Source organism: Maylandia zebra, linkage group LG6 (genome assembly GCF_041146795.1).
Source record: "Maylandia zebra isolate NMK-2024a linkage group LG6, Mzebra_GT3a, whole genome shotgun sequence".
Classification (NCBI taxonomy): Eukaryota; Metazoa; Chordata; class Actinopteri; order Cichliformes; family Cichlidae; genus Maylandia; species Maylandia zebra.
Window position 1 is genome coordinate 21845088 of NC_135172.1, and position 20782 is coordinate 21865869.

Sequence of the window (20782 nt, forward strand, 5' to 3'; positions counted from 1 at the left end):
TTCACATTTGGATTCATCCCTCCATAAGACCCATTGCCACTGACTTTCCATCCAGTTTTGTGTAATTTCAAATATCTCAGCCTTTTCTCCCAGTTTCCCTTCCTTAAGAATGCTTATCCAAGATGAGCTCTATAAATCCTCTATAGGCACATCTAGTTGGTATTTTCCTTTTAATTTGATCTGTTTAATTTGCTTATTTCCATGATTATTATTTCTATTAATACTCAGTACGTGTGTAATATAACAATTTCAAGCTGACAGGCAGGAAGGTGGAGAAAAGGGACACAAAGAAAAAAGTAGAAAGACCTGAACGACAGCTAGGGGGCAGTAAAAATAAAGCTACTACCCATTACAATCCTTTCTGTGGCTGTAAAATTGAGTTAGAAATAATTACTTCCGGTTAAAATATGATTTATTATTAATAAAATAAAAACAATGTATTGGTAACAGACGAACAACTGAACAGACTTGAGGCATGAGACCAGGCTACTTATACGTGACACTACACTATTATACCAAATAAAAAACAAAACAAACAAGAAGATCGTGTTAAAGAAAAAAACGCTTCTACACTTTGGAGACGCAGGTCAAATATGGGCCACTGCACTGACTAAATATGTCTAAGAGTGCTGGTCTGAATATGGGAAAAATAAATAAAATATACAGTACATTCGCACCTTCATGTAGAAACTGCGTCACACAAAACTACGTCCGCAGCTTTGGGGTGTTTTATTTTGAAACGCGCTGACCGGAAGCCCGCGGTTTCACGCCGAGGCTGTTGAAACAGAAGCTGGAGGACGGGAAGCAGGAACTAAGACGGGGGAAGTAAGAAGTGTATAATGAGCGCACTGATGTTACGCTCATCGGTCCGGTGTTTGGTGACAGTTTTCGGCACATTTTCCGCCTCTAGCCGCAAAGTTATTGCACAAGCAGCAGCTGTTTCGCACCAGTGTTATTTCAGAAAAACGATGCACTATCAAACGGAGCAGAGAGGACACCAGAACTCTCCCGACTACCGGCTTTATTTTAGTAAGTTAATTTCCGCCATTGTGAAAGGAACCATGCCTGTTTTTGCATTGAATGCTGCAGCTGGTTAGCACAGTCTCAAAGGTTGGTGTCCGACCGTGTTGTGGTAACCATAAGTCGACATGCAGGTCAAGGTAAACGCTTGACCTTTGAGTTATATTTCCTGCCCAAGCGGCTCTTTTGCGGCTTTGCTTTTAGTGCCAAAATCCCGCTAACGCTAGCCGTCGTTGTCACGTGTTTTGAAAGTACGCGTAAGGAGAAACGAGGAAGAGGTGCGTGTTCCTCGTGGGTTGTACTTCCTGTTTGTTGGCCACGTGGATGCCAGTCATGCAAAACCGAAAATGGATGCATTTCTATCATCAAGACACATCATATCAAGTCAAACCGTGTTGTAGATCATGAATTTTCTTTATCAAAATGTAACAACAGGGATGAAACCAGATATAAAGCTTTATTCAGGCACAGCAAAGGTCCATGCTTGACCCCAAAACCGCACTGGGGTTGAACTCTGATGTGGTGCTGTGTGATCGTAATCTACACCTGAGCAGGGAACTCCAGTGCTTCCTCAGTGACAAAAGCCTAACTTAATTAAACAAATACATTTAGCTTCCTCGTGAACATTATTGTGATAAGGAGGAGAGAAGCTGAAAAACTAAAATAAACTATTCTGGTTCAGATTGTGAATGGCACCAAGCCCAAGCCAGGAGAGTGTAAGGAGTTGGGACAGTCCAGTTTGTTCACACTACAAGGCACTGTTTTCTTGGAGTATTAAAATGTGTTGTATGACCTCACTGTTAGCGCTTTACTGCTGCATCAGTAAATTACCAGAAAATGTAAAAGTGCCACTTTTTAAATGAAAATGCAAGTATCAATAAACATGAATATTCAAGTTATAGTGTGCACATGGTAGTAATGAGGAAACTGGACTGGAAATGAATGCATTTTTGCTTTTCACAATAATAATTGCTTTAAAAAAAAAAGGGAATTTGAATCACAATTTTAAAGAAAATGCTGTAATATTTGATTCATCTTGTTTCAAGCAGAAGGCTGCAGACATGCAGCAACAACATGCACACTGCAGTGCACTAACGTGTGGGCTGCATGCATGGAAATGCACTGCAAAACATACACCTGAGAGTGTGTTTGGGATTGAACATTGCTTTGGTATTGTGCATTAGAAAGCCAATTGTTCTTTTCCTGTTACTGTCAGTAATACAGGAACTTCTTAAAGCTTTGGCCACAATAGAAGGGCTGTACTGATGCCTGTGATTTATGTAGATAATTTATTATTGTTTAGTCAAATAATAAGACTCATAATGAAACTTTGTCAGAAGATTGAGCAGTTTAGGTTAATAATTTATTTTTCCCACCTGCATAATAATAATAATAACAATAATAATAATAATAATAATAATAATGATCAATGAATAGATTAACATCAAAAGTATTTGCACATTTATTGAACCCTGCAAAACTGTCTGAAACTGAAAAGCTTTTGATTTTACCTCACTTTCTAGTTTCCTCCATTGGCATTGAGAAAGTAGAGTAATAGTGTACCTATGACTGGGCAGTATATCAATTAAAATATGTTTTCAAAAGATATTAGCCGACAGCGTCATTAATACTGTTATAGTTTGATGCTGTGTTTTGTAAAGCTGTTCTTCTGTAAAGCAGTGTTTGCAAGGTTTGTGTCTGTCCTCGGTGCACTGTCTGAGTGTAACCTCGTCCCTTGAAGCTTTGTTTTGCTGCACCAGTAATAGCTTAAAGGCTTGACCGTGTATATATATTTGTCTCTGTTCTGTTGCATGTGACAACATACACCAAAGTCTGTTGATTTGTGGACACAAGGACAAAACAGGGGTTGCTAGTCTAGTTGGTGTGAATGTCATTTTCACTAACTGACTGAGGCGGCAGTTAATTAAGACCTTATGTTTTTGGGAGGTAACATAACTGTTTTTGGTCAGTGGAATCTGGTGGGACGTTAAAGTTTCACTTCCTTGTGGTGAAGAGCTTCCTAATGGGAGCTAAAGCAGTGGCAATTTCTGTGCCAGTCAGTTCTCCTTTTTGCTTGAGGTTGTGCTTATTGCCGTCAACTGCAGGTAACACTGACTCATCAGAACCTCATACAACCCCCACTTCAAAAGCCCAAGTAAACAGTCCCTGCCTGAGTGATATGCTCCACCACCACTAAAGCAGTTCATTAGGCATAAAGCTCAGACAGGACCACTCGAGCTTCAATCCAAGGAGACTTGTTTATACCCCACAGACGGACAGCATTTGGGCAGAATGTCCTCTCTGTCAAGGGAGGCCATCTGTGGAACAGTCTTCCTCAACCCATTAGAGAATGCTCTGCACTCAATTTGTTTAAGGCAAAGGTTAAAAACTGGTTATGGACAAATCAAGTGTGTGATCATGTATGAATTGTATAGTTTTAATGTTTTATTTGGGAACAGAATGGTGTGTATGTGTAAGTTTGGTGATGGAGTTTTTATTATGAATGAATGATGAATTTTTATGAATTATTATGTCTATTTTTTATGCTTAAGGACAACAGATGGAAATTAGCCCTTGGCTATAATCTGGTATGTTTACATTCATGTAATTTTATTTTTTTTACATTTATGTTCATTAACACGCACTGTCCTAAATAAAAAAATATATGAGTAATACTTATATTTTAAACACCAGGAACAAGTGGCACCCCAGTTCTTTGAAATATGAACTATGACATCATTGTCATTATTATGATTTTTTTCTTTGTATTTTATGCCGATTAGTCTGTTTAAAAAAACTGTTGTGACATCTCTTATGATGTTTGTGTGGAAAGTGTCAAGATATAGATATCCAATCACCTCAAAAATAACAAGATTTAAGTTTTTGTTCCCTACACAGACGTCTGGAATTCAATTGTAAAATGTGTGTTAAGCGTAAAATGTTTATGCACAGAAGTACTTTGCTAAAGTTTTAATTTATGTTTTGTTTTTTTGTTTTTTAGAAACCTCAGATGGGAAATACATTTCGCCATTCCATGATATTCCACTAATAGCAGAGACAGAACAGGTAAGGGTTAGATAGCAAAGGTCTGTTTTCACATGAATCTAATATTCTAACCATTTTTATTTATTTTATTTTCTTAAGGAAAATGATGTACCTGCTAAAAAGTCCAAGAAGAGTGAGAGTGAGGTAAAGTTCGATTAAGTGTTTCAGGTCACTTCTACCATTTAGGTGTCAAACTCTGGCCCGCAGCCTAATTACATTTGGCCCGCGAAGCCAAACCAAATTACTAGCTGGCCTACTGGTATTATACAGCTCATATATATATTGTTTAGTATTAAGCTTTGCTTGTTCCATATTCAGTTTTTCAGCAAAACGTGTTTGAGTCCATAAGAAAAGATTCATTCTTATATCTGGAGGATTAAATATATTTCAATAAATATTAACGTTAGCCCGCGACTTTGTTCCAGTCTTGAGTTTTGGCCCACTGTAAAACAATCAGGATAATGTATTCGGCTTTCTTGGTTTCTCTCAGGTGCTCTACAACATGGTGGTGGAGGTACCGAGATGGTCAAATGCTAAAATGGAGGTAAGAATAGATAAAGTAGTCATGTACGTACATGCTACAGGTAAGGTATCACACATTACATTCTACTATACCCTATGACAACTGCTGTTGCACTGGCAAAAAGGTTATTATGCACAGTCATCTGTTTTTAAGAAATTGTAGTCGTGGTTTTGTTTTTAAGTCAGATAGCATAACGACAACTGGAAGACACTTTATTTATCTTTAGATAAGCATTTGATGTGGCTTTTTGAGTTGTAACTGACTTACAAAACTAAATGTAACTCACCACAAGGAAATTTATACCGCATTTAAAATGGAATGGAATGAGTTGCCTCCCACTTCTGAAGTTAGAATAGCAGTGCCCTGAAGCTGTTTTCATTTAGCTAGCTAGCTAAGCATGAAAGTGAATTTTGGGGAGTTCCTGACATTTAAGAAGTGAAAGTTATTTACCTAATTTCTTCAGCTGCGCTTCAACAGTGGAAAAACAACAAACATGCACATAAAAACACACACCTTCATAATTGCTTCAATTCCCAGATTGCGATAAAGGAACCGCTGAATCCGATCAAGCAGGATGAAAAGAAAGGAAAGCTCCGCTATGTTGCCAACATATTTCCCCATAAAGGTTACATTTGGAATTATGGGGCACTTCCACAGGTGAGGAAAAGCACAGTATGAGATAAGCCTCCTCCTTCTTCATTTTCATCATATCTGTTTCAAAATAACAGTACTGCAGTTCATTTTGTTGTATTTAAATATATTCCAATAATTATATTTTACAAATACCTGCATGATTGTTTTCTTACATGCTTGAACTGAAGACGTGGGAAGACCCGGGCCAGAAAGACAAAGAAACTAATTGCTGTGGTGACAATGACCCCATTGATGTTTGTGACATAGGCACCCAGGTAATACAGCTTAAATCTGTACATTGATTTTATTAGAAACATTCTATTAGGTACCCCTTTCTAGGATTGCTAGCAAGTCATATCTAATGAATCATGAGTCTTAGATATTTGTGCTATCAGTTAGGTGAACAGGTGCACCTAATGATGTGGTCAGTGAGTGTATATACATGTGCAATTTATGTAGCATTGCTTTTTATTAATTGATGATTTATTATGTGTTGTTTGGTTCTTCAGGTGTGCTCTACTGGTCAGGTTATCCAAGTAAAAGTGCTTGGCATCTTGGCCATGATTGATGAAGGAGAAATGGACTGGAAGGTCATAGCTATCAATGCTGAAGACCCTGATGCCAAAAATCTAAATAGTGAGTGTTTTAAACTAATGAAAGTCAAGAACTGGTAACATGTAATTAATTTAACGTACATTAGTGATTATTAGTAATTATTTTACTGTTTCATGGCAGCAGAAAGATTAAGGCAGATTCAAAATGATAAAGTGATCTGCTCTCTACCCTGATTCAAAAATACCATTTCATTTTCATCTGCTTATTCTATACAAGAAGATTAAGCACATGTAGAGCTGTTTAAGGTTAGCTATGCAGCCAGTATGCACTACTTGTCAGATTTGCATTTGCCCACGTACCAGGAGCGAGATACTAATGTACCTGCCCATTTCAGATTCAGTTGATTGTTTATCCAACACAGACATCATGGGAGAAATGCAGACTTGCACTCTGTAGTTAAGTCTGTACCCTGTGGAGGTTTTGCTGTAAACATTGCTGTGTTTATATTCAACGTGTCTTTCCAAAACACACTGTACCCTAGCCAACATGTTTAATGCATTTCTTAACCTCATACAGCATGTTCTAAATATTGTTAACCCTGCATTCATTTTAACTTGAATCCTGTTGTTGTATTAGTGTTGTATAGCTACATTGTGTCATAAATTATAATCTTAGAAACTGCTAACTGTAAATTTTCTCACTAAATATTTGCTGCACAATTTAGTTCCCAAATTCATGTTATTGAATGTGTTTTTTCTGCAGATATAGAGGATGTCCGCAAGAACCGACCCGGTCATTTAGAGGCCACTGTTGAGTGGTTTAGGAAATATAAGGTGCCGGATGGAAAGCCTGAAAACAAATTTGGATTCAATGGGGAGTTCAAAGACAAGGTACTTACTACCTTTGTAACAATCATATGACATGACAGTCTGCTACTAGTTGCAGTCCATGCAGTTAGCGAAAGAGGCAGCAAAAAACAAAATAGTCTCTATCTCTGTTGATAGGACTTTGCAGTTGAGATCATTAAGTCCACCCACGAGCACTGGAGGGCACTAGTACAGAAGCAAAAAAATACTGGAGGAATTGACTGGTAAGTTAGTTGAAGACAAAACTCCTGCTTTATGTGTTTGCATATGATGTAAAGGTGTAACTGGCTATGAAAGTATAATGAGCACTACTCTTTGCTTTTTTCTTCAGCAAAAACACGTTATGTTGTGATAGCCCTTGGAGATGTACCACTGATGAGGCCAGAGAAGTAGTTCAGTCGGTAAGAACTTTACTAGTTCTTGTTTCACACTATTGGTAGCCATTGCAGCAGTAAGATATAAAGCTACACAATGAGTAAGTGTGGTAGGTTTATTTTTATATTTTCATTCTCCAGGCTCCTGCATTTGGCAGCGCACATCCTGTGTCTCCAGAGGGTAAGTTAAAAAAAAAAAAGACTTATTAATATATTTCTAGCTACATAAATTAATCGATGAATAAATAAAAGTGAGAGAGAAGAACGTATTCCAAGAATCATACTTGGATTTCCACACAGGGAAATTGCTTTGCAACAGTTGTCCAATTAAAAAAATAAAAGAGATACATTTTAAATAATTCTTTGCCATTCTAAACCTCTTCTTGCACAGTGGAAAAGTGGCATTTTGTCTGACACTCCCAAAACAGCATGGATACAGTCAAAACGTCTGAACACCTAATGAGGGATTCTTCTGCAATCTTATTTTGTATGGAGCCATTTAAAAGAGAGCCATCGACACTCTGTTATTTGTTGAATAAAAGAAACACACCAAGTGAAGAATTGTGCTAAAGTACCAGACTTGAAGTCGGGTCTGATTTATGGTGCCACAAGTGACACGTGTTTGAATTTTTTGCTAGTATGCCAATTATTATTTGTCATGGGGGAAAAAGGACTCCTTTTTTATGATTGTGAATCATGCTGTATTTGTATTCCAGGACTGTTGTGGCCATGTCTAGTTTATATTTATATAGTCCTCTAATTTCCTGTACAAATGTAATTGTTCTTGCAGATACAGAACCACACACTTTATATGTAACAAGTAAACGTTTGTGTAAATTAAAAGGAAAATCTTAAACAACATGTGTGTTTTATAAGTTCACATCACAAATTTCAACTTGTGGATAAAACACAGAATTTAGATATTGTGATTAACTTGGAAGTAACAAATAAAAGTGCTTTAAATAAATATAAATTTTATTTAAAAAAACACCCACATATCAGCAACATCAGGAATGATATAATAAACAGCTTTCAAATAAACTGCATTCAGTACATTACAATACTTACAGTATTAATACCCATCCTCAATTTGATTTTCTTTTTTCTTTTGTAGCATACCAAACTTCAAGAGAACTAGGGAAGCTTTAAAAAAGTAAAATTACAGGCAAAAAGTTGCACTTTTTTTTATACCTTTTAGTGTCTAACTGCAAAAAGACCAAGTGTGTATGAACTGCTGGCTTAACCTTTGAGATGAGCATACTAGCTAAGCCCAGAAAATCATTCAAGTAATGTTGACTCACTCAGAATCACTCTGAAGCATCTTCAAGTATGGCTATGCTTTTTAACCCGCTATTTCTTACTACACCTTGGCTCTCTCAACAACGACCTGCTACTGTAGCTGGGTACTGTACAATGAAATTTAACATTTCTATATGATTATTTTTACAGAACAGATTAAAAAAAAAAAACTAGAACTACTGACTGAACTATGGGGATACTATAACTGTAACCATTGCAGCGACAGTGAGTGTAATATTTACAAAAAACTTTCTGGATTATCTAACCAAAATCATTTTAACTTGGGAAAGGGTCTCAAAGGACGAACTATGGTAGAATTGACAAACAAAAAGAACCAACATGAACATTGAAGAATGAGTTATACTCCTGAAATACAAATTCTTGGTATGTACATTGTGACATAATTTATTTTTTTTAACACATAAACAATCTGTTTAAATAAAACGTTTTGAAATTCTACATTACATTTTTTTTTCCTGAAAAAGAAATGAAGTGCTTTAAGAAAATGAATATTGAAAAGTGGGGTGAGTTGTTGCTTTAGCATGACTGTCATTAATTTAATTACATTAATTCAATCAAATAGATTGGGAAGAAGTCATTGTACAGTTGCTTAGTGGTTATAAATAAATGGATACACAGGCACAAAGATGTGCAACTATTTTAATCACTGCTCTGGTCTTGCTTCGTAACATAAGCAAAAAATTGCTTTTTGTTGTTTTTTTTTTGTTTTTTTTTAAGTCAATATCATTCCCTTTAGTCAGCTCAGTGCATATATGTTCAGATTACTATTACCTCCATTCTCCTTGCTAAAATATACGTACAAAACTGCAGGAAAGTATATTTTTCCACACAAAATAATTTTGTGTGAAATATAACAAACAAGAACCATATTGGGATTCAGGATGCAATGGCAAGTCCCTGAATATGAAAAAAAAACCAACCACATTAATACAGGCAATGCAGATGTACACAAAATTAGTTGAAAATGTCCCTGATTTTTGCAGTAATATTAAAGATTCAAGTTCAAGTAATACTTTCTTGCAGATTCATAAGAAAGTAAGAAATGAACTTTTATGCCTTTTGGTGGCCTGAATTTTAAGTGTGATCAACATTTTGAAAATAATAAACGAATAAAGAAAGAAAAAGATGTTATAATCCTATTGCCAAATGTTTGAGGTATATGACAGGTTTGTACTGTACACTATTTAAAAGCCTTCTCACCTCCCAAAGAGTCTCACATTTTATGTTTCTAGTAGGTTGAGTAGCACCTTATGAATAGATTCATTTGAAACCCAAAGAAATACAGTGAAACAGGCTGTTAGCATTCTTTGCAACAAAAAATCTCTAACAGGAATTCCAAAAGGAATATTAATTTACTGTACAAATCTCACCTGTTTATCTTACAGTTAGATTACAATAAGTAAAGACCACACAGCAAGCCAGCTGCCCTCTGAAACTGACACTGAGCTTACCCAGTATCATGTTTCTCAGTGTTTAAAAAGCACATTTACTAAGCACCACAGAAAAATCTACATGTAATATTCACAATCACCAGGTGTGTTCAATTAACCTGTTGTAAGGAACGTTTAAAAAAAAAATTGATAAACAAAGGAACCCTGGAAAAAGAACCAGAAAAACCGAGATCTTTCTCTCTGTTTTTTTTTTTCTTTCAAAAATGCACCATAAAAGAATGGCTCAATTTACAGTAAAAATGACATAGGAAAGTGAAAGAAGCACCAGCAATTGATAAAACTGTTAAAACTTTTGCATGGACACCTTTATGGATTGTTCATACAACCCCCAAGTCCTTACAAATTCATGAATGTCACAATGTGTTGCTTAGAAATGACATGCTTTCAATGCAGACATATGCTTTTACCAGATCTTATAATTTAAAGGTACTACCAAAACTTTTTTCAGCTTCAACTATCATTACCAAATGTGTTTTAAAAAACACTGGCTTTTCGAAAAGCATTTTGTATGTTGGCATGATATTTCCGGTGTCCCGCTGACATTTATCTGTGCAGTTAGTGTAAAGGCATTTGAATTAAAATAAAAGGTAATAAGCACAATTTTTTAGCACCGTGAATGTTGTCATTTACAAAAAGTCAGTGTTTTATGCCAAGATTATATCTCCAAAAAACTTTGAAAGAAAATTAAAAACCACCAAAACTCACTCTTTACAGCTAAAATAGATCCGTGTGTATCAGAGTAAAAGCACCAGAGAGTTTGTATCTTGCAAAAGTTACCAAAGAAGAATAAATACAACCTTTGTAGGGTAAACGGGTAAAGCTTGATTGTTAAAGAGGTGAAAGGTGATTTGTAGCTCATCTAATCACAGGTTCCTTTTACAACAAAAGGGTGATGGGAGGGCATTGGTGCCTGTGGTCTTGTTTGTCATAGCACCTTCAAGGGTCTTCTTAATGAGTGTTTTCTACGCAAGCTGGCTGTAAGGCCCTGTAACCTTGGTGAAGGCGTACGGAGATGTACTGACATACGTGTTTGTTGTGCATGACAAAGATCCCTCCATTAGTGCCTTGATATAACGTTTGTAAGGAGGCTCCCCTGTGGTCTCTGATGACTCTAAATGCTCACGTTTAGGCCCCTTTTTGCTGGTCTTGCTAGGAGTCCCCTCACCGCCATTCCTCTCTGCTTCTTCTTCTTTCTCTCTAGCCTTTTCTGCCATCTTTGCTTCCCACAGTGCCAAACCATGCTTGGCTTCATTCAAATTTTTGTGCTGGTAGAACACTAAGGAAATACGGGTTGGGTGGGTGCGATCTGGATTTTTAAGGGGCGTTGTCGCATGGAGCTCCCGTTTTGCACACTCAATAAGGACAGAGCCATGGCTAGGTGCCACAGCCACTCCACCAATATCAGGGTCTAAGAAATTGTGCTCGTTGTCTGACCACAGCTCTGGCTTTTGCGGCGTGGTGGGTGTCTGTGGTGTTCCAGGCTCCAGCTTGATACTGGAACCCATGAGGCTTCCATTTGGCAACCTTAACCCTGACTGTGTTTCAGGGTTTAAACACATACTGCCAGACTGAGCAGAAAGCATTTGTGGACCAGGCATACCCATCTCTGCTTTGATTTGCAAATGGAAAGGATCTTGGCCTGGGGACAGCATTTGAGGGTTCTGGGGCAGATATGGATTTGGGCATTCTCCAAACCGATTGCCTTTGCTCATAGCAGTTTTGTAATCTACGCCTGCATGGGCTGAGGATGCTCTTGAGAGGGGGTCCAGAAACCGGGGATCTGAGGCGCTGTTAGGAGTATAAGGTCCATAAGGTCGCATGGGAGGAACTGGTCTAATGCTGCTGGCATTATAACCATTGACCTGTAAGCCTGGCTCACCATATCTTGGTGGGTAATTGACCTCATAACGCCGTATACCATACTGCTGCTCTGAGTAAAGTGTCGGCCGTTGTTGTCGATACATTTCTAAGTGCTTTGGGTTTGGGGGATAATATGGATTGTAGTTGTCAAAGGGAATTCCTCCATTACATTGATAACCGAGGTATGGACGATTGGATGCATTCATGTATGAGTTTGATGCATGGAGTGGGGAAGGATAAGGGCTGGAAGATGATGGCTGATGGGGATATATACTTCCTGGCTTTGAAGTGCTTGGAAAAGACCCATTATGGTTGGGAAACCTGGAGAAAGCAGCATTTGTTGAGCCAGGATAAGGAGGGAGAATGCTCTGGTGGTGTTGCTGCTGTTGATGGACCCCTAGGGGGTGTTGTGGCTGACATGATTGACGGGTTGCTCCTACAGCACCTGGAATAAGTCCTGGAAAACAAAATCCATTGTGTCACCTTTTGTAAAATCATTATTTGTGGGTCTTTTGGTGTTCAATTTAGTGTTCCAACAATATGTTGCTACAAAGAAAAAACATGTTTAACGCTTTCCCCCACAAAGACACATTTGACAACCTACACTGTACCATTAATGAAAAGTTATATATCTACATAAATCAATAAAGATGTAATGTTTTATTTTTTTTTTTTTAGAATACATTTCATGTTTTTCCAACGGTAAAACCTGTCCAACCTATACAGCCCTGGTAAGCTGTATAGGCATAGAGCACCCTCACTAACTTCTGATGCACACCTCATTTTGTTCTGGAAGCAAGCCTGGAATATGACAGAAACCGCTCAGTTCAGAGAAATCAATGGATACCTATGAAGAGAAAATAATTTGTTACCCTACCTGCCATTGGATTGCTCTGAGTAGAATTCTCAAAAGTGCCAGCTTTTGATTTGGCCTTCTCTCCTTTATCGTTGGAGCTTTCCAGCATGGCATTCTTGTTGGCAGCTGCTTTCTTAGCATCCAGCTTTTTTTGTCGGCAAGATTTAGCAGGCTCTGCAAGCATGCGCACCTGGCGGCGGAAAACACTGAGAACTTGGATAGCCCCTGACTTTATTTTTTCTTGTTGACCTTCCTCACTTCCAAATTCATCAGTGTTGGAAGCTTTATAAAGAGGTAAGACATGAAGCTGCTCATCCTCTGGAATCTTTCCAATCCCTCTGTTATCCTCCCTCGTTAATGTACACACCTGAAAAAAAATAAAAGAATTACTATCTGAATTAAATGGCTTTGCAGGTTGAATTTATGCAAAGCCATAAATTCAAAAACCGGCATTTTTCTAAAGTACTTAGAGAAATGTGTTTCCCTTTTTTATCCTTACCACAGTGCTGCCACCCTGCATGTTGTGGAGGTCTCTATGAGCATGGGCGCAGAAATCCATACAAGCAGTAACCCCAGAGAAAGGACGGCCATCCTTGAGCCCAAGACGGCAATCCAAAGCCCTATGTTCATGTTCCACCTGTGTTCAGGAACAAAAAGAAGTTAATTTAAATAAGCTGCCTAAAAGTTTGTGAAGGTCACTACAAAAAACAACAAAATGATAAGCCAACATAAGGTGTTCTACTAGGGTAGCATAAATCACTTATGACAATTCTTCAAAACTGTTTACACGAAGACAATTTTTACAGTTCCTTTATTTTGTTTTTTAATATAGACCACATGATTCCCCTCGGCTTTTCCATGGGTGTTCAACTAGGGTGAGATCAGCTGACTATAAAAGTATAATTTATGGTGCACATCATTTTACATTTAGGGATTTCTCTTACCCTATAAATGAGGACATTTTCATTATAGAAGAAATGACACCATCGAGATAGAAATGTTCCATCATAGGATAAAGATCTTCACTCGTATTGCCTCTTGGGTTTTAGTAACCCACTCACTTTACAATGACTGTTTACAGTGATAAACAGGCCTAAGTTATGCACTTGCAGCATTGATCTAGCATTTTCATACATGCCAGAGAACAAGATTGAATCTTGGCTGCTTAACAGTAATATACAGCTTTCTTGTAAGAAAGGTCTATAAAAATTTGGACAAGGACACAGGTTTTCTTTGCCTCTGTACACCACAAACACTGATCTTAAATCAAACAATCTAGGTGTGATAAAAGAGTTGACTTTAGGCTGTCATTGAAAGCAATAGATTTTATTTAAAAAAAATATGTAGTTGGGCTTTTTTTCGTACTTTTGAGCTTTAGAGAATAAAGCACTGTACCAAAATGGCTGTAATTTTGAAAAAGTTTCAGTGTCATTTTTAAGAAACTCCCAGAATTAAAGTGAAAAGCCTTCACATCTTGATTCTTTGATTTAAAATCCCCTCTGGTGGATAAAATTCTCCAAAAACTTCCCTGTTTGCAATTTGCATTAGCCACATATAAATATATGTGCAGTATGTAAATGTTAATTGGTTTAGGTTTTACCAGGTAATAAGAAACTGTATTTTAATTTTTTATTTTAGTTTAAGAAAGAAAGAAAAATATGTCCAGATATTCACCTGGTTTCCATAAGCTTCAGGTGCCATAGTTTTATACAAGGGAGCCAGTAAAGTTGCCAGATTTTGAAAGTTGCTCTCCACTCTCTCTTCCTAAATGGAAAATTGTAAGCATTAAGATGAATAGCATGTCAGCTTAATCAAGGTAAACACAATGTGAATAATATTTTAAACTTCAAAAAGTACCTCCTTCACATCATCTCCAAGTAACTTGAATTTTCTTGGGACTTTGCTCCGGGCAAACTTGCAGCCATTGTAGTACATGCTCCAGGAACAGCCAAAGGAGAATGATGCTCCACAGGCTTCAGGATCTAATCCCTGGCATGCACATGTCCTCCTGCAAGGGCAGAGCAAAAATTAGGACTGTGATAGTCAGAATGATAATCTCATGATCAAAGGGGGAACTGGACTTGAAGCAAAAAAACAAAAAGTAATGAACAGAAATACATAAAAGCAAAGGCATTAACTATATTTTCCATGGACGCAAAAAAACAAACTGAAAACTGTTTGGTTTAGAGAATGGTGGAATATTTTGGCACTGGCAAGGAGATCCTTAAGATACAGTTTTTATATTATATAAATATGTGATAGCAAATATTAGATCAAGTCTGAGTGGCTAAATGTGATTTACACAGTGGTGTCACTTACTCCTCATTGAGAGCACAGCGTCTCTGGGTGAGGGTTCCATGTTTTGTTAGAGTTTCACTTAGCTCGAGGTAGAGGCGGTCAGCTAGACTTGGCAGAATCCCTTCCCAAACTAGAATTACAACAATGATGCAGGTTGTTGCACATCTGTGGCCAGGGCGTTCCCGCACCAAAACCAATAGCTTTTCTTCTTCACCGGATCGACGAATCACCTGAAATGATGAAAAGTATGGGAATATGTGCACACAAAGATATTTAAGGGAAGTCTCAGGGGGAGTATAGAAAAAATATTTGTACCCATTTGGCTATGGGGCATCCTTGTGTACTTTTTCCTTCCTTCCCGGTGTATATTACTTTCTCAATTCTGATGGCGCGCCCTGTTAGGCCAGACCTTTAAAGCAGAATAAAAGCAATTAAATTAACACAGGTAAAACTGTACATTGTAGCTATGTAACAGTCATATTATTCCACTTCAGATTTTTGTTAACCTTTTTTCCATCATTTCCCGTATGCCAGCAATGCTTGGTGCTGCCCCCAAGTGAGTGTAGTATGGGCCTTCATCCTTCTCACTTATTTGTTCTAGTCATAAAGCAAAACATATTAATATATACAATACAACTGGCCCATCCTGTTTTAGGCTGAACTTAAGAGACTTACCAACACAGTGACAGGATGCAATATCATACTGTGTTTTCATTGGGGTGTCTAAAAGATTTTTTATAGGGGTATTCAACAGCTTCACAGGAGAATCCATAAAACTTTGTAGAAGTTGTTCCTTCTTAGGGGTGGAATCAGGTGTTTTTTTAAGAACTTCAGTGGATGAGGCAAGTGCTGATGATTCTACTCCATTCACATCAGTTTTGGTTGACAGGATTGTGACAGGCCCAGAAGATTCTACTTTGACTTTATTCAATGCATTGATGACAATGGATTTTTTCTCAAACACAGGTGAAAGCTGGTATTGTCTCAGGCTTTGTTCCATAGAGGCTATGATACTTGCCTGCTTCTTACTTTGCTCACACAGAGATTGTTGGTTTTCCTGCTTAATTTGTATTCTACCTGCCTCTCGCATGTGTATCTGATGCTCCTGGTTCTGTAACCCAGATATTTCAAGTCTGGGTCCATTTTCCATTTTCACAGCTCTCTGGATATGTTTAGGGTCACTAGAGTTCTGAGGGGTTTGAGGAGAGCCCTGGCGTTCTTGCTTTTGTAACAGGTGCATACGTAGGGCTGCATGCCTCTGAAAGTCTACGTGGGGACCTGCCGGTCCCAGAGGTAGTTGAGGTCCCCTTTGGAACTGAGTGCAAGATGTCTTCAGCTGCTGTTCAGCTTTGGGATACATTTGTTTTGTGACCTGTTGGCTTAAAGCACCTTGTGGTAAATGAGGTTGTGACTGTGTGGAGTTTGGGGGAAAGTCCACGTGGTTGGGTTGGTGGCAGTGGCTTTTAGGCTGCTGTGGTTGAAATTGCTTGAGGTTAGTGCTGCCTGAGTTTGGTGGATACTGCCTTTGATGTTGTGACATCTCTACTGTGTTAATATTACTAAATGTTGCATGGTCATTTTGCTGGACGTGTTGGTTGCTGGATTGAGCAGGACCATTTCCAAAAGGCTGATTGGATTGAAGCAGCTGCTGACCTGGCTGAGGCTGACTGTGAGGTCTGTAACTGGGAGACTTTAGTTGCTGCGCTTCGAATTGTGGTGGCTGGGACATTGGCCGTTGGAGCTGACAGTGCTGTTGTTGCTGTGTTGCCAAAAACCCAGGTGACAATATTTCCTGGAGGTCATTGTCCTCACATAAGCGCTCTGACTGCATCTGGGATTGGCAGCGACTGTCAACTTGTTGATTTTGAGTGAAGTTTTGCTGCTCTGGCATTTTCTGGGCTAAAGACGGCTGCATTTGAGCTCCTTCAGAATTTGATTGCTGCCACTCAGAGGCAGTGTTGTGCTGAGCTGAAGCACAATGCGTTTGCATTGGCAGATAATCCTGCTGTTTCTTCTGGAAGTTAGACCCCTGGCTGCCATCAGAGAAAACTCTCTGTGTCTGAAATCTTTGCATTGGGTTTGGCTCAAACATCTGGTCATGATCCGGGGGGTTAGCTGTCTGCTGTTCTGACATAGACTTAGTAGAGAAGTTCCTCCACAGATCCTGCTCTTGTGCCTGAGATGATGGGCCACTTGTTGGTGGCTGTTGGGAATGTGAAGAATTCAGTTCTCTCCAGCCTCTCTGGTTAGGGGTAGAACAAGATAAATTGGCTCTCTGCTGAGACGTGTTTTCCATCCCGTTTTCTATACCAGTGTGGTGTAACTGTTGGAGTCTGGATCCCATGGGTCCCTGACTCTCAGCTCTAAGTGGGTTTACAGCATTTTCTTGAAAGTTCTGGGTTTGAATCCCATAGTGGCGATCCCTATCAGTGCCATGCTGCAGATGCTGACTAGACGTGTTTTCCTCACCATGCCCCAGTTTCTGTGTCCCAGAACTGGGAAAGGACTCGTATTCTGCCTCTGCTGGCTGTAGGGAACTATTGCAGTTTGGAAAGGAACTGCCGTTAAACTCCTGGTGGGCTTTTACATATACACCTTGATGACGTGTGTCATCCTGATAACACTGCGCACCATTTGGATGCTGTTGTGGGATTTTGGCATTATTTGTTGACAGGATCATGCCTGACAGCTGTCCCAGAGCCAGTTCCTCACCAGAATAAGATGATGTTGACTGCTGATGTTGTTGTGTCTGCTGGTCGTCTGCTCCAAAATTATTGGAGTATCCATTTAGTACATAGTTGACAGAGTTATAATTGTTGCCTCCTTCAGTATTTCCAGATGCCTGAGCCTGCTGTTGCTGTGAGCCAGGCATCTGTGCTGAATTGGGCAATCCTGAGGTCATAGGGGGAAGTTGAGCACCTTCACTGGACAGTTTATCAGGCAGTGAATTATTGACAGCATCTAATTGTGACCCAGATGTTTGTAGTGCAATTGAGACTTGCTCAGGATAATACTGAGACAAAGTTTTCTCTAACAAATCACCTGGGGTGCTTTCTATGGTTGAGGGAGATGATACAGCACCATTCGGAACTTGTTTATTTCGTGGCACACAGAAAATATCTCTGTTACGAAAATTGCAGTTCCTGCTATCGAACTTAATATCTGACGTTTGGGAATTGCATCCAAATTCATTTGTTGTTGTCAGTTCAGGAAACTTTTCCAATAAATCTGAATTTATGTCATCCTTTCCTTTAATCTCAGAATCTATTTTTGTTTTCTTGGACTGATGGACCAATAAGGACTGTTCAGTAAGTGCATGCTTTAACTCTCCATTCATCAGTTCTCCATTCATGATGTAGGATCCTTGATCCAGCAACCCTTGTTCTGAAGCAGGGTTGTTGCAGTTCTCCCTGTGCCTTTTTAAAGTGTTGGCATCAGTGCTGGGTTTATAATGGCTCCAGTTTTTATCCCCAGTGATCTGCAGAGAATTTCCCTCTGAAAACTGGCCTCCATTCTGGAGTTTATGAGGGATGTTGTGAGATGTGCCAAATTGCTCTAATATCAAACTTTCTTCCTTCTCATGTCTCTTCTCTTCTGTTTCCATCTGGCCTGCTCAGAGTCCATACACAAGGCTGCCCTCTGTCCGTCCTGAAAGACAGGAAGGAATTTGCTATTGAATTTATTTAAATATAAACATATTTTTAAATAAGATTTTTTGTCTTTTGCAAACAGTCATAAAACTATTGTGTCAAAATGATTAGTCCTCAGCAAAATTTGATTGTGCACCTATCTATTAGAAATACAGGTCAAGGTCAGGTCAGGGATGTGTCAACAGTTGTAATGCATTGTGAAAGCAAATGCGTCCATGCTAATACTAAAAGGACAAAAATGGCTGGGTGGTGTAGAGCAGCGTTCCCCAATCTTTTTTATGCCACGGTCCGGTTTAATGTCAGACAATATTTTCACGGACCGGCCTTTAAGGTGTTGTGGATAAATACAACAAAATAAAATGATACGACCAAGACAAAAACTTTGGTATTTTGTAAATATAATAATAAACACAAATTCATTGTGTCATTGTGTAAATTTATTAGCAGCATCCTCTTGAAATGTGCTAACAACTTTGAGAGTAACGTCCTCCTCTCTGCCCCTTAATGCTCTCTGGTCTCTATGGTAACGCATAAATATTTCTTGCAAAATAACACAACTACAACATGGGAAAAGAGTTAACGATGAAAACCCTGAAAACCATAAATTTCACATCCGAGCCTCAACTTTCGCGGCCTGGTACCAAACGACTCACAGACCGGTACCGGTCCATGGCCCAGGAGTTGGGGACTGCTGGTGTAGAGATAGTGTAATATGCATTTGCCCTATATATAGTTAGATACCTTTCATTTCTGCATCCTAAACAAATGAGGGAAAATTGATTTACCCAAGAGCACCAGATTGATTTTTAAGTGTAGCCTCATTATTATGTTTTTGTGTAAACCTTTGTGTAAAGTCTTTTCATTTCAGTCCTTTAACACCAACCATATTTATTTAAATGTTTTTATGACTCACATTTACACTGCTAACAAACTCTTAGTGTTACTAAGTACTCTTAAATTAGAAGCCTATTTTTGAATATAGCACATAGTGTAATGTATTTAAGCTGGGTACTGAATGTTTATCAGATGACAGCAGGACCTTTCATAGACTTCACCTCCCTCTGTTAGACTGTAGTACTTGATCAGTTGTTCTGTGACATTTTAAGTGCAGGCTTGCCTATTAATGCACACCTATCAGCCTATAAGCTCTCTTTCTAGTCATTGTTTGTACTTTTGTTGCCATGTCTTGGATCAACTGCAGGCTTTTCATGGTTCTTTAACAGCCTGTTAAATTACAATAGTCCAGTCTACAAGTAACAATTGCATTAACTAATTTTTCAGTATCACTTTCAGTATGTCTCCCATTTCAGTTTCTAGTTATGAAGATGAGAGATATTTGTTTAGTGTAAGCAGTAAAGGATAAATCCTGGCCAAGATTCCTGTCAGTGTTGGTGAAAACCAGAATGATGCCATCCAGTCTATGTATCCCTTTAGACACCATGTTTGTAAAATGTTTATGTTAAATACAATCACAGTTCAGTTCCAAGAGACAGGAAGTCAGAGTTTTGTACTTTTCTAAGTTTAATTTAAATTCTAGAGAATTATACCTATGTATAAAACTATGTTAATATTAATATATCAAGAATATGAAGTAGAGGGTTTAGCAGCAAGCAAAAGTGATTCGAGCTGAACATTGATTTTTGTCTGCTGCTCTTACCCATATGGAAAAGAAATCGTAAAAACTTATATGTGATTACTCATGAAAGTGGCCACTTTCTCATTACTTTCATACATTGTTTTAGTAAGTATCCAAAACATACAAGTTTCATTATATAATTTTTCAAGGGATCTTATATCTGTTTTCACTCTTGTATGCTTTTCATACAAGTTTCACACAAGACAGATACAAACTTTATAAGATTTATATATATCTTTTCCATATGGGTAATTATTAATGCATGTCACATCTACAGCATCTGCAAAACCATTGCAGTGCACAGGTACAATGAACTGCAGTCTAATCCATCATAATTATTAGAAACTCTTTTGCAGATGCCAAAGGAATTTTTTTGAGCACCAAGAGGGGCCCTAATTCAGTATTAAAGTAAAACTGGATAAAGGAGAATAACTGAAGTGATCGATAACTGACACTGAGTTGTCTTGTTACCCAGTTGTCTTTTTGTGAATATCTACAATCAGGGTGAAGAATGCTAGTTGCCAATGCCGGGTTTGAGACAATATCTTCAACAGGACAGCACCGATCTAATGAAGTTAAAATTGTTTTTGATTTTTAAGACTTAGAAATGTAAACTATTCACTTACAACATATAAACACATAATACACTTAAAATAAGTAAATGTCACAACAGATGCCAGTTGCTATGGCTATCT

The 20782-nt window shown here is 38.3% G+C and overlaps 2 protein-coding genes across 2 annotated transcripts in view; one reads left to right on the forward strand and one right to left on the reverse strand.

Annotated features, from left to right (window-relative positions):
• Positions 1 to 749: 749 nt before the first annotated feature.
• Positions 750 to 7875, forward strand: ppa2 (inorganic pyrophosphatase 2). The gene is made up of 12 exons (XM_004549435.4): positions 750 to 1029; positions 4022 to 4086; positions 4165 to 4209; positions 4556 to 4609; positions 5126 to 5245; positions 5410 to 5496; positions 5731 to 5857; positions 6539 to 6666; positions 6781 to 6866; positions 6974 to 7043; positions 7158 to 7197; positions 7408 to 7875. Exons 1-12 carry the CDS (start codon positions 840 to 842, stop codon positions 7428 to 7430), a joined length of 1035 nt encoding a protein of 344 aa, XP_004549492.1. The 5' UTR covers positions 750 to 839; the 3' UTR covers positions 7431 to 7875.
• A 95-nt stretch (positions 7876 to 7970) lies between these two features.
• tet2 (tet methylcytosine dioxygenase 2) overlaps positions 7971 to 20782 on the reverse strand; it is a 31276-nt gene continuing 18464 nt past the window's right edge. Inside the window, exons 2-10 of the mRNA XM_004549434.6 lie at positions 15477 to 18449; positions 15308 to 15398; positions 15117 to 15210; positions 14823 to 15031; positions 14361 to 14511; positions 14178 to 14267; positions 13003 to 13140; positions 12525 to 12870; positions 7971 to 12104 (exon numbers count right to left, since the gene is read on the reverse strand). Of these exons, the coding sequence (XP_004549491.2) occupies positions 10750 to 12104; positions 12525 to 12870; positions 13003 to 13140; positions 14178 to 14267; positions 14361 to 14511; positions 14823 to 15031; positions 15117 to 15210; positions 15308 to 15398; positions 15477 to 18405 (5403 nt within the window). The 5' untranslated portion in view covers positions 18406 to 18449 and the 3' untranslated portion in view covers positions 7971 to 10749. The remainder of the gene's footprint in view (positions 12105 to 12524; positions 12871 to 13002; positions 13141 to 14177; positions 14268 to 14360; positions 14512 to 14822; positions 15032 to 15116; positions 15211 to 15307; positions 15399 to 15476; positions 18450 to 20782) is intronic.

What these genes read in the sequence shown, in the direction of transcription:
- ppa2 (XM_004549435.4), top strand. Translation starts at nt 840, where the DNA reads ATGAGCGCACTGATGTTACGCTCATCGGTCCGGTGTTTGGTGACAGTT. An exon ending in CCAGAGAAGTAGTTCAGTCG is followed by an intron (nt 7,044 to 7,157) that starts GTAAGAACTTTA and finishes TTCATTCTCCAG; the next exon opens with GCTCCTGCATTTGGCAGCGC. An exon ending in ACATCCTGTGTCTCCAGAGG is followed by an intron (nt 7,198 to 7,407) that starts GTAAGTTAAAAA and finishes CTTCTTGCACAG; the next exon opens with TGGAAAAGTGGCATTTTGTC.